Source organism: Tetrao urogallus, assembly GCF_951394365.1.
Source record: "Tetrao urogallus genome assembly, chromosome: 19".
In the NCBI taxonomy this organism is placed as follows: Eukaryota; Metazoa; Chordata; class Aves; order Galliformes; family Phasianidae; genus Tetrao; species Tetrao urogallus.
In genome coordinates this window covers 10,171,297-10,183,841 of record NC_136832.1, presented here as the reverse complement: position 1 = coordinate 10,183,841, position 12,545 = coordinate 10,171,297, and the positions used below count along the sequence as shown (strand labels likewise).

General features: G+C 57.9%; 1 protein-coding gene and 1 pseudogene across 3 annotated transcripts in view; one reads left to right on the top strand and one right to left on the bottom strand.

Annotated features, from left to right (window-relative positions):
* Nucleotides 1–5,761, bottom strand: part of LMX1B (LIM homeobox transcription factor 1 beta) — a gene marked incomplete at both ends in the record, with an annotated part of 94,133 nt that extends 88,372 nt beyond the window's left edge. For both annotated transcript variants that reach the window (XM_079544824.1, XM_079544825.1), the window contains 2 exons: nucleotides 5,222–5,408; nucleotides 5,623–5,761. In XM_079544824.1, coding sequence (XP_079400950.1) covers nucleotides 5,222–5,408; nucleotides 5,623–5,761 — 326 coding nt within the window. The remainder of the gene's footprint in view (nucleotides 1–5,221; nucleotides 5,409–5,622) is intronic.
* Nucleotides 5,762–11,345: 5,584 nt separating this feature from the next.
* LOC306953826 lies at nucleotides 11,346–12,282 on the top strand (annotated as a pseudogene). Its single transcript has 2 exons — nucleotides 11,346–11,560; nucleotides 11,909–12,282. The product of its transcript is annotated as an uncharacterized misc_RNA (transcript).
* Nucleotides 12,283–12,545: the final 263 nt, after the last annotated feature.

Below are 12,545 nucleotides of genomic sequence, written 5' to 3'. Positions count from 1 at the left end.
GCAGTAAGCATTTCAAGGCATTTCTGCTTTGTGGCCTGCTCCACAACAGAGGAAAAGGCGTACACATTTACAATTAAAATACATTAATAAAATAATTAGTTCAAAAAGTTATATTATAATCGAGCTATTTTATCACAATATATTATCAATAACTGAAAAGGTGTAACGTATGTCTGTGAATTAGCTCAGTAGTCTAGGCCAAAAGATAATGGATGCAATTTCTTAAGGGGATAAAGAGCACTCCTGTTCATTTTACACCAGCGAAGACATTTCAGCACTATGTATCATATGTACTGGCTATTTTTTCTAAGCTTGAAAGATAAGTATTATAAATTATCCTCTTATTAATATAATTGCATATTGCCTATGTTGTAAAATGATCCTCCCTATCATTTTCTACCGTGGATAAAACTATACATTACCACTGCAATTACTTTGTCTAGTGAGGTTACCACGCTTATCGAAGGAAACAACATGTCTCCCCAGACTCTTAAGACGTGTTCCACTCCAGATCTCTGTGACACCGCTTCACCTTAACTCCCAACCCAGCTCTGCTCTCTGCCGGCTCTGTCGGTCTGGGGCCAAACCTGCATAGTTATCTTCTCTGCAGGCCCTGTCCGTGTCCGCAAAGAGACGGATTCCTGCTGACACCATGGGGACCCCAGGGGGCTCTGCCTGAACTCCTGCAATTCTGCTTACGTCATCTGCACAAACAACAGTTACATTTCCTCAGCACTCCTGATTTCGGAATTGTTTGGAGGTGCTACTAAAGCCCATTCTTACAGACAACACTAAACCTGGCCCACGCGTCCGACAGTGCGGGACTGTTTGCATTTCCAGCAAAAAAAAACAGAGTATTTCAGACACTTTTAAAGGCATTTTTAGTGGATGACATAACTTTAATCATTACTGTACGTCCTGAGCATGTGCCTGCGTTATTCCTCATTTGTAAGCTGCAGTTCGTCCTCACGCTGTCGCACAACGGCACAAACAGGGAGCGCTGCTGGCCCAGCGCAGGAGCTGAGCGGGACAGCACCGCACTGACCAACAGTGAGCCTGCTTGAAAGAAAACAGCAGAGGAAAACTGAAAACAAATAAAATCTCCCCGTTAGCAGACAGAATTGCCCATTCTGCACGCAGCAGAACTTGAGAGCTCCAGTCACTTCTTGCGCCTTGAATTCTGCCTACATTCCACAGCCCGCTCTCACGGCAGAAATGCTTTCCCTCTCTCTCCCTCCCTTCTCTGTCTCTCTCTCTCTCTCTCTCTGGAAGAAAAATAACCTCCACGAAAATTAGAGACATTTATTAATAGGAAGCCTTTGTCTTATTTTGAATATAAAACACAGCTGAATCAGGAAGCATCACTCTCAGTATTAAGCTCGTGTGAAAGAATTTACAAAATCTGGGGGAGTTAACATTTACACAGCAACAAGGTTTCCCAGCACTTTGTTTCCTTCCTGCTAGGTACACTCTGCTCCACATTGCTCTGACACAGAAAGTACAGACATAGGCAAGGAAGGACTCAAAGATGAAGAATGGTACAAATAAGCACCAGAAATATATCGCAAGTACTTCTTTGATAGCATCCAATAATGATGCTAAAACAATGCCTGACGTGCCTTTAAGAATCTAACAAAAATCTACATACTCCTCTTTCCCACTCTAAGCAAAACTGAAAATGCATTAATGAAAAATTATGAAAAACGAACTGTGAGGCTCGTTATGCTGTTCCCTGAATAAATGACCGCCTTTACAGCCTTTATTTTCAAAACTAGAATAAGAATATGGGTCTTTCTAGAAATTGTATTTATTTTGAGTAGATATAAAAATGTAACCTGAGATGCTTATTGTTCGTGGCATAGATACATTTAAATATCAGCAGTAACTGGGGCAAATCGTTACGTAACAACGAGTAGCGAGGAGAAAACAAAGCAGAAGAAAAGCAGGATCAGAAAAAAACAGAGAAAAAAGGAACATACAAATGGAAAATAAACGTAATATTAATACTAACGTTTTACAGCAGGAAGCATTATTACGAGTGACACAACAAATAAACTCATTTAAGCAAATAACCTGAGTATAACTACGTAAAACAGCTATTTTTGAGAAGCGTTCATTCTAAAGGTTTCAATTTATCAGGGAAAAAAAAAAACTTCTGTAGAAAAAGTTGTGAATGTAAGGTTCCAAATGAGTATTGATCCTGCAGTCTGGCAAAGGTCTCATTAAATTCAAAGCGATTTTGTTTGACTCAGGTTTGCAAGAGTCCGCCCTCCTGGTGCCATTGTTCTGCTCCGTATTTTTCCCTAAAAGCCCCACAAGCAAAGGTATTGTGTCCCTCAAAACAGCACATCTTAGAAAGTAAATACTGCACATGAAATCAACAGACCAGTATGTGCTTTTCAAGAAAAAAGTTGAATTGCACCGTTATAAAAACAGCACAGAACACATGCACAGCAAAACGCAGGTTCTACTGATAGACCGGCGGTACTTTTGTGATCAATTAGATTTATCAGGCACCTCTGACTGCTTCAAACTGTGCTTGGGCCACTAAGCCGTCTCCCCCAGGATTTACTCTAACATTCCAAGCACAGGGGTAGCACCAGACAGACAACAGCCAACATTTTTATTAAAAAAAAAAAAAAAAAGACAAATATTTGCAGCCTCCCCCCTAATGCCAAATGCCCTCATCCCAGGATGGGCAGGAATCGTTGCTGACCCAGTGAAAGGTTTAAGGTCTGATATCTGACCCATCAGAAGCTTGCTTTCATTAGAAAGACGAGACAGCAGCTCTCCAAAGATACACACAGAGCACTTGATTATAGTCCTGGGAGTTCTGGAGAAATCTGACCTTTAAATTACATTACTACATACAGAAAATCTATTTAAAGTACATTTCAGCAACTAAGATATTTCAGTAATCTTTATTCTCCCTCTTCTATTTTTTTCCAGAGATCTCTAAGCAGGACTCCAGTAACAGAAAGCACCTGATGTTACTGATAGTGCCCTTCTGCACCGACGCCGTCCCAGCTCTGCACCCCGGCACGCCGCTCAGCACCGGGCAGCTCTGGGCCGGCTGTGAGCAGGAGATGGCTGAGCAGCCGCCGCTGCTGCACTGCTCCTCCGCACTGACAAAACCCATCGCCTGCATCGTGCCGCCGCGGAAGCAGCCCGCGTGTCTTTATGGCTCTTTTGTACTTCAGCTATCGCAAAAGACGGTTTCTCCATGCTAAAACACTGCGGAGAGGAAAAGCACGCAAGCGATGTCAACGTTTGCTCTTTTGGGCTAATAAAATTTCAGAGAAAACAAATTTGGATGTACCGTGCCTCCCCTCCCCTTTCCGTGAGCTCCTTCTGCTGTCAGTCCTTGGGGGCACACACAGCAGGCCACCATGTAATGTCACACTAGGTGCTGGGATGCAACAAAGGCCAACATGTTGATATCTTTTTATTGCTCGTCAGCCTGCTTACCCTGCTCCCCCTGAACAATCGGACCCCTTTGATAACACAGAAATTTCTGAAGAAGTTACATTTCTATTTGCAGTCAAAGAAGTTTCTCTCCCCCCGAAGCAATACTCCTATCACCTTGGTTTCCGACTTATAAACTGTTATCCTTATTTTTATAGAAACTAAAAGATAGGGCTGAAGTGATACATTTGTTTATAAGCATAAATATTTATATTGCCAAATAATGCCCTTTGTTTGTTTGTATGTTTTTCAGGTAGACTAACAGCCACTTTAAATTCATTCGCCATTAAGAAAAGTTCCTAAGGTAATATTGCCTACACGGGCAGAAGTTTCACTGACCTCCCAGTAGAGCCACTACGGTGTGTTTTATTTTGTGTAGAAGTCAAATGCAAAGGATGTGGAGGTGCTTCCCTAATAGCAGCCCGAGAAAACACAAATATTGCTAAAGCTTCAGCCCCACAAAGGCAGGACTGCGGCAGAGCAGAGGAGAACTCTGGTTTACTTTCATGTGAAGTACCCAGGCCCGTGGAAGATTCTTTAATAGCATGCTGGTAAGGGCTGCAGTATGAAATAACACGTTTTGTTGTAATTCCTAAACAGGGGGACATTTATCTGGGCCATTTATACAAGAGTTATAACCCTAACAATATTTATACTCAGCATGTCATGTTAGCATTTACTACCAGTTTCCATGGAGATGGATTTTCATGCTGTAGCTATGAAATGCACATTGTTGCCACTAAGCCACTTCAGGCCTTTCTGGAAGCCTGCTGAATGCCTGACAAAAGTTGATGCAAACCAATAGTTGTTGTTCTTTGTTTGTTGCCAGACTTCTAGCAGAGCCATATTATGTCCTAGTGATTGAAGTGCCCATGTTCGCCCCCCTCCCGGCACAAAAAGGATCCTCAATTTCGGTGACAAGCATGAAGTGGGCTTCTGCAGGGGAGGACAAACACCACGCAGGGCCGGAGCTCTGTCTCCGCACAAGGACACGGCGCGGCGGGGGGCCGCTTTCCCGACAAAGCCTGACATTTTGGGGACAAAGTGTAAATAAAATAAAGCGCGGGGAGCGCCCGGGCCCGCGAGGAAGGAGGCAGCGCCGGGCTCCTCCTGCCCCGCCCGGCCGCGGTGCCACGGTCGGCGCCAGCCCCTGCGGGCACGGCCACTCTCACCCCCGCACAACCCGCACGGCCCCGCGCCCGCTCCCCGTCCGCCGGGCAGATGCGCCCCGACGGCCCCGCAAGGTCACCTCGGAGCTCGCTGCCCGCACGCGGCTCTCCGGGCTCCTCCCGGCCGGGTCGGCGCCCGGGCGCGGCGGGAGGGACGCGGCTCCCAGGGCCATCCTAAGCAGCGCCGGCGCCGCGGGCGGTTACGGGACGGGTCTCGGCCTCGGACGGCCGGAGCCCACCGGCCCGGCTCCCCGCGACGGTGCCCCCGAAAGCCGCGTGGGACAGCCGAGCGGGCCGCAACGAGCTGCCCCCTCCGACGGCACCGCGGAGCGCAGCGGGTCCAAACGCGAGGACGTTTGGACTCCGCGTTATTTCAGCGCAACGCTCATTTCCAGGCGGCCTCTCCGCCCCGGCGCTGGGGTCCCCGCCGCTCTCGGCAGCCCCGGGCGCTGCCCCGTTTCAGCGGCGCTTTGGGCGTCCGCTCGGAGCCTCGCGGCGCTCCTCCGGGCCGGGCCGAGCCGCGCCGCCGAGCCGCGCCGCGCCGAGCCGAGCCGGTCCGGGCCGCGCCGGGCGCACGGTGCTCTTACTGTTGGTAGTCCTGTTTGCAGTAGAGCTTTCGGTCCCGGAAGTAGCAGCTGGTGGTGAGGGCTTGCTGACACACCGCGCACTGCAAACACTCCTCGTGCCAGGAGGACTCGTTCACCCTCATCAGAAAGCGATCCGAGATGGGCCTCTGGCAGCCTTCGCACACGGCCTGGTGCGGGCACTCCGACCCTGCGAACGGCAAAGCGCGGCGTGAGGCGGCGGGACGGCCCCGGCCCCGAGCTCGGCAGCACCGCGCGGAGCGGCCGCTCCCGGCGCGCGCCCCGAAGTGTCACTCAGTCCCGCGCCTGCAACCCGCGGTCAGCCCCGCACGGCGCAGCCCGGGACGGCGCGGAGCCGCGGAGCGTCTCCTCTGGGGCACGGCCGAGGAGCGAGCGGGACTCACCCAGTAACACTCCGAGCGTGGCCGGACCCGAGCGCAGCGGGTGATCTTCCATCTTGATGCCGTCCAGCATCTTGGCGCAGTCCGTCGGGCCGCGCGGGAAGCACCTCTCCAAGGACTCGGGGCCCGAGGCGATGTCCATATGGGGCGGCGGCGCGGGGGAGCCGGGGACTGCAGGGCCGCGCACCCCGCGTCGGGCCGAGCGCGGGGCGCTGCGTTGCCAGGAGGAGGGAGCGCTTTTACTTTTATCTGGGAGACATGAGGCGCGCTTCCTGCCGGCGCTTCCAGAGACGGGGGGCAGAGGAGCGAGCCGGCGCCGTGCCCATGGGGCGGCCGCGCTACACGGGCGCGCACATTGCCGCGCACACGGCGCGGGGCGGCCGCGGTGTCACCTGCTCCCGGCAGCGCCGAGCCCCACGCCCGCAGGAGGGCCCTCCCGGGGCCGGGCCGGGCGGAGCGGTGGGGCCGGGCGGCGGCGGGGCTTCCCGGCGCTCCGCAGCCCCTGTGCCATGCGGCGTCCCGAGGAGCCGCGCCGTTTAGAGCAGGGGCCGCGGCGGAGGAACACACCCCCCGGCGCCTCACCCCTCCTCAAACTTGCTGACATTTGAACTCCATTGGTGCGCGCAGTATCGCTGCGCCGCGGTGATCCGTCTCCTCGACGTCAAATAGTGCCCTGGCCCCGGCGGGCCCCCGCAGCCCCCGAAGCGCGGCGGCGCCTGGGGCGCGGGGCGGGCGGGCTTCGCGCACCCCGGGGCGGACCGATCTGGCTCGCCTCTGCTCGGCTGAGAGGCGCAGACCGGGTGCGGAGCCGGAACGCGCCCCGGGCTGGGGACCGGGGACCGGGAGGAGAGAGCGCGGCCGCCGAGGAGCGCGGCGGAGCGGCGCCCGCAGCCCCGAGCCTCAGCTCCGCCGTGCCGCGACCGGCCGGGCGGCAGCCGAGAGCCGGCGGCGCGGCCCGACGGCGGCTCCTGGCTCCTGCCCAGCGGTACGTAGCTGCGCCGCTTCCCCCGCTTCTGGCGTCCCCCGGCCGGGCGCGGGCAGGTGGCGGCGGGGCCCGACCACGACGGGCAGCCCTCGAGCGGGAGCCTCCGGGGCCGCGCCCGATTCCCGCGCTGGCACCTGAAGGGGCCGGAGTCGCCTCGCCGCTGCCGCCCAGGCCCGCGCCGGTCCGGAGCTGAGAGCCGCTCCCGGCTCGGAGCTCCGCGCTGCCCGAGGGAGCGCCCGGCGGCCCCGCGTGTCCCCGGCGGCACCGCCCGGGGCTGAGGGTGGCGGAGCGGCCCGCGCTGTGCCCCGGAGGGCTCCTTGCGCCCTTCGTACATAATGCTTCGTGCCGAAGGCTTCGGATGTGCTGTGCTTTTTCGTACTCTTAAATGCAAAAGTACTGAAACGCGTAGATGCTCCGTGTTTATATACACAATGCGTATATTTGCACACAATATGCATGTGAAAAAAAAAACCCAACATATTTTAATATAATGCGCTCTTCTGTTTTCTTGTTCGGAACCGATCCACGAATAGCGAGACGCACCGATCTCCGCACGCGGGACAAAGATCTCCCGAGCTCCCGGGCTCGCGCTTTCCTTTCGTTTTTGTTTCTCTGCTGATACTGTTAAAATTTAAATCTGAGGAAATAAAAATCTGGAAAGGATTCTGCGCGGGATTCTTAATGTGACCCGTGCTATGCTGTGACCCCGCTGAAGGAAGAGAGTTTATTTTGTAATGCTCCTCAAATGTTGATATTTAATAAGCAGGACAAGTGTTAACCTGAATTACTTAATGCGTCTTTTTCTGGGTCTTAAGATAAAGCCTTTTCCTGCTCGTGCAGAAACAGCTCTGAGTGAAATTCGTGATTTAGTCAAATATTTTGGAAAGGATTTTAAGTGATAGAGACTATTTTATTTTTATTCGGGACATTATAAATCTGAAAACCTTTGTAGCTAATGCTGAAAAAATAATATACGATTATTCAATTCTGAGATCAAGATAAAAAGCTGCTTAAATTTCAGACTTCAATCGGAGGAGAGAAAAGCATCTCATGTACACTAATTTTCTTTGTTACCTCCTTATTTTCGTGTAAAGATTCGGTTTCTCCACCACATTGGGCTTTCCCCAGTCTATCTCTTACGACTACGAGGACAATCAGAGCCCTACTTTTCTCTCCGCAATAGTTTTCGTAAATTCTCATTAAAAAAAAAAAAAATCAAAATCAAAATCAAAACGGACCAACCAACCAAAAAAGAAAAGAAAAGAAAAAAAACAAAACAAAAAAAACAAACAAACAAACAAACAAACAAACAAAAAAACAACCAAAAAAAACCCAAACGAAAATAGCGAAGCGATCGTGCGGCGGGGCCGTGAGGAGCGGAGCGGGAATTCAACATCCTTGCACCCCCGGGATCCATTCCATCTTTGTTCTTCGGCTTTCACTCACAAATATCGCCCTAAAGATGGGTTCCCTCGCGCCGGCTGCTCCCATCCCTGCCCGCTGCCCCGAGAGCCATTCGATGAGGTGTTACCTTCGGTTTCCAAAGTGCTTTTAACGAAAAAACAAAATACAATTAAAACACCCACGCGCAAAACCATCACAGAAATAAAACCAAGCCGAGCCCCGCAGCCCCACCTTCCGCGGCTTGCTTCTAATTCGGCATTTATTTGCGAGACAAATCTTTTTGTTTTGAGGTGTTTTGTTTTAATTTGGAGAGCACAGCGGCCAAACACCGCTCCGTGTTTCCCGAACGAGGCGGCGGAGCGGAGAGAAGCGGCGCGGAGCTGCGGCCACCACGAGAGCTCCGCGGCCGCATCAGCCCCGCTCGAAGCGCCGCTCCGGGCCGCGGTCGGACCCCGTGCGGGACCACGAGAGCTCCGCTCGGCGCTGTGCGCGCGTTCGGGACAGCGTGAGGCCCCGCGTTACTCGAAGGGACGGAGACAGAGGAGCTCCGCGATTTTTCTGCCTTAAGCGCGCAGTCCCCGGGCGGCTGCGAGGATGTCCGCGAGTTCTGGAGCGTGCAGCCCGTCCGCGTTCGCGTATTCTGCTGAGTTCCCGGCTGGGGGCGGGCAGGCGGGCGGCCCCGAGGGCTCGAGGAGATCCCCGCGGGACGGGAATTGGCTGCGCCGGCAGTGCGGGCGGCCTCGCGAGCGGCGATCGTGGGCCCCGGCTGCGGGTGAACTTCCCGTGGCCGCTGGAGGCGACGGTCGCTCCGCGGCCCGGCCCGGCCCGGCCCGACCCGGCCCGGCCCGGCCCCGAGTGCAGCCTGCCCCCTGCCGGCGCGCGGAGGCACGACCCGGAGCGCCGCGGGAGCTGCGGGGCCGGGAGCGGACCGGGGTCAGCCGGGGCGAGGCGAGCTCGGGACTCCCGTGGTCGGCGGACGCGATCCCGGGGCTGCCCCGCGCGGAGCTGCCCGCTCCGCTCGTTCCCGTTGCCACGGCCGTGCGACAAGCGGACGGTGATGGGGCTGCGGGGTTCGGCGGCTTTCTCTGTTTTTTTTCTCCCCTCGCAGCGGCGCTGCGCGCCCCGCACGGCCTCGGCATCGACCATCGCTGCGAGGGGAGCAGCCCGCTGCGGGGCGGTCCCGACGGGGGCAGCTGCGGCCCGGGCACCGGCAGGAGGGAGCCGGCGGAGTCCCCGAGCCGCCCCGTCGGGCCCTGTGTCTCTGAGCCGCTCTGCCGTCCGCCCTCTTTTTCGCAGCGCACTGCGGGGCCACTCGGAGCGGCTGGCGGGTGCGCCCGGCGCTGACGGATGTAGCCCGCGCTGCCTCCCTCGGAAGGATAAATGTAAGCGAGCCGCGAAGTGTAGTTACCGCTAACAATAACAATAAATTACCGGGCTGCCTCTCGGTGGCACAAACAAATGATTTCTGCGCAGAGCGCGGTGCCTCCCCGCGCCTCGAAGCCACCCCTCCCCGGGGCTCGGGCCGCAGCCCCGGCAGCAGGTGGGGGGCGACGGCGGGGACGCCCGTTGCCCGTAGGGGGTCCGGGGCCGGCGCCCCGCGGGATGTCAGAGGGCCCCACCCGGGGGCTGCGAGAACCGTCGGCAGAGAGCGGTCCGGGCCGCGCCGTGGGGAAGACGGAGAGCACCGCGCCGCCGCTTTAATTAAGCAGGATCTCTTTGATATAGGCAGCCCGATGCTATCTCTGTTGTTCCCTTCTCGGCAGCTTTTGGGTAGGAAAATTGCTGAGGAAGCGGCATCGCACGGGGCCGTGCAGCGCCAGATCGCCCCGGGCAGGTCCCGGTGCGTGCGAGTGCGCGGCGCGCTGGGAGTTCCAACCCCGCCGAGGTGCGGTGCGCGTTGTGTGTATTTTCGGGGGGCCTGGAGGAACGAGAGTCAATTTAGCATGATTAAAGGCACAAGCAAGAAGGCGCCACGCATTTGCATGTGCCTTCATCTTTTTTAAGTGGATTTTTGAGGGCAGCGTGGCAGACGAAGCCGGGCCCATCGTCCTCTCCCCGCCAGCGGAGCGCCTCCCGCATTGCTGAGCGCCGCAGGCCTCGGACCCTCCGCCCGCCCGAAGGAGCGGCGGCCTCGGGGCCCGTCGGGGCGGTCCCGGCTCGGCGCGCAGCTGCTCCGCCGCCCTCTCTCCCCGCCGGCGCGGGCACGGGTCCGCGGGAGGCGCCAAGTCAGCCCCACGCAATCGGCCCCGTCCGGCGACAGGCGCGGCCCCGCGTTGCTTTCCCCGCGCCGCAGGCAGAAGGCTCGCCCGGCGCTGGAACCGCCGGGACGGGGTTTACCCACTTACGGGGCCGCGTATGGGGCACCTCGGCCTCTTCCGACCCGGCCTCGAAGTTCCCCAGGCATTCCCGGCGCATGAGGGCCCGCATCCCGCGCCCCTCTGCCCCGGGAGCTGCCCCGCCCGCCAGCGGCCGCGCTGAGAAGGGGCTGTCGTGTCTGGCCCGGCGCCGGACAGAGGCTGAGCTCGGAGCCCAGAAGCAGCGGCAGCGGAAAACGTGCCCGCGTCCCAACGCATTCTCCCGGCTCCGGTCCCCGCTCACATCACACCGAGCCGGACCCCGACCTCGTCCTGGCCGATTCTCGCCCCCACCATCAATCCGCACTCGCCCTCCCGGGCACCCCGTGTTCGCGAGCGGGGACAGAGTGGGAGGGACGGGGCCCGACGGGACGGGCTGGGCCCGGCTGGCAGCGGCGTGGCGCGCACATGTGGTCCGGCGGCGGCCGGTGCCAGGTGCAGGGCTGGGGGCAGAGTTTACCGCCGAGTTCTGATGGCTCCGCGCGTTTCCCAGCCCGGGGGAGGGCGGGGGTCCTTTTCCCAGTTCAGGGCAAATACCTTCATTTCACTGGGAAATTTAACCTCTCCTTGGAGTTGGATCCATTATACGGGTTTAATATCCGCTCTTTTACAGCTCAGCGTTGTAAAGGCAGCAGCCAGGTCTGTGAACTCTGACATGTGCACCCGGGGGGGTGGGGGGGGACCTGCGGCGCGGGGCGCTCCTGGAGCGCAGCCTTTCATCTGCTGGGCCGCCGACCGGCGGGGGAGGGGGGGACGGGGGCGGGCGACCGCTGCCCCGGGGTTGCGGGACGGGTCCGAAGTGCCCGCGCTCCCCCTCGGGCCCTCGGCGCGGCCCCAGGAATTCCGAAGCCCAGCGGGCTGGTGGTGAGGTGGGGGCCGTGCCGAGGCCGGTGGGCTCCTGCTGGCGGGGCTCGGCAGGTGCCCGTATGCCGTGTGTGCATCGAGCCCAGCGCTGGGCGTTCTGCCGAGGCCGTCGGTCTCGAATGCTCCGCAGCCGTCGGTCACCGACGAGGCAGCGCCCGCACGGTTACCAGCCGTGACACGCTCCGCAGAGCCGCACCTTCCGCACCGGCGGGAACCGCACCAAAAGCCCGGCAGGACGCGCCGTGCCGCGCAAGAAGGCCGAGATGCCCAGCAGCCGCAAGGAGGAACGAGTGTACCCGAATCTTCCGCTTTTTTTTTCCCCGCAGATCGGCAGGTGCGTGGGGCTGCCCGAGAGGGGGCGCGGGACCAGCGCTGCTCGTGGAACCGGGCCGAGCCGAGCCGTCGGGGCCTCGGGGGCAGTGCCGGGAACCGCTGAGCAGGGGCAGCCCCTGCGGGCAGCCCGCAGCTCGGTACGCGCGGTGCGCTCAATCCGCACAGCGGTCCCCGCTCCGGCCCGGGCTGCAGGCAACGCCGGGGACTCCGACGGCTCGGCTCAGTCGGGATGGGAGGGCAGGCGGCTCACCTGGAAAGGACGGAGCTGCTCGCTCCTCGTCTTTGCGGACGCACTGCAGGGTCACATCTATACCTTTAATCGACAAATCTAATAAAAGCACATTTTCAGGAGCGAACGAAATCCAACAACGAGAAATCGTTTTCTGGCCAGGCTGGGCAGCCGCTCGCTCACGACCAACGTCTCCTGCCGCCTAGCCGAAGGGAGCGCGGATCCCGACTGCCGCCGACCACTCTCTTCCCTGCACGACGGCGCCGTCACGGCACCGCTGCCGTCCCGGGACTTCCTAAGATCCGCGCACCTTCCGTGGGAAACCGAGAGCGGAGCCGCGGCCGGTGCGTGGCCGAAGCCCCCCGGGGGTTCCCGGCTCCGCGCCCGCGGTTCACTGTCGGAGTTCGGGGCTCCCGCTTTACACGGCTGCAGCCGGCGATCTCGAGGTGCTCTTGCTCTGCCTGTTGCTTCCCAAAGGGAGAAATATGAAATAAAGACCGAGAGCAGACAGAAAAAGGAGAGTGATTTGCATACGAGCTAGTTTATCTTTTTACGTAAGATATTAATAGTTACCAGCAAATACAATCAGTAGGTGGTTTTGTTACGTTACATAGTCAGGGTCTTTTTGCTTTGGGTCTCCCGCACCTCTGTAAATAGAAAACGATCACATTAAATGGGGAGATATCAGAAACCGTGCGAATAAGTAACGCTGTTAACATCGCCAGCCTGAGAATCCCCTGGAATAGCAGAGCTGAGA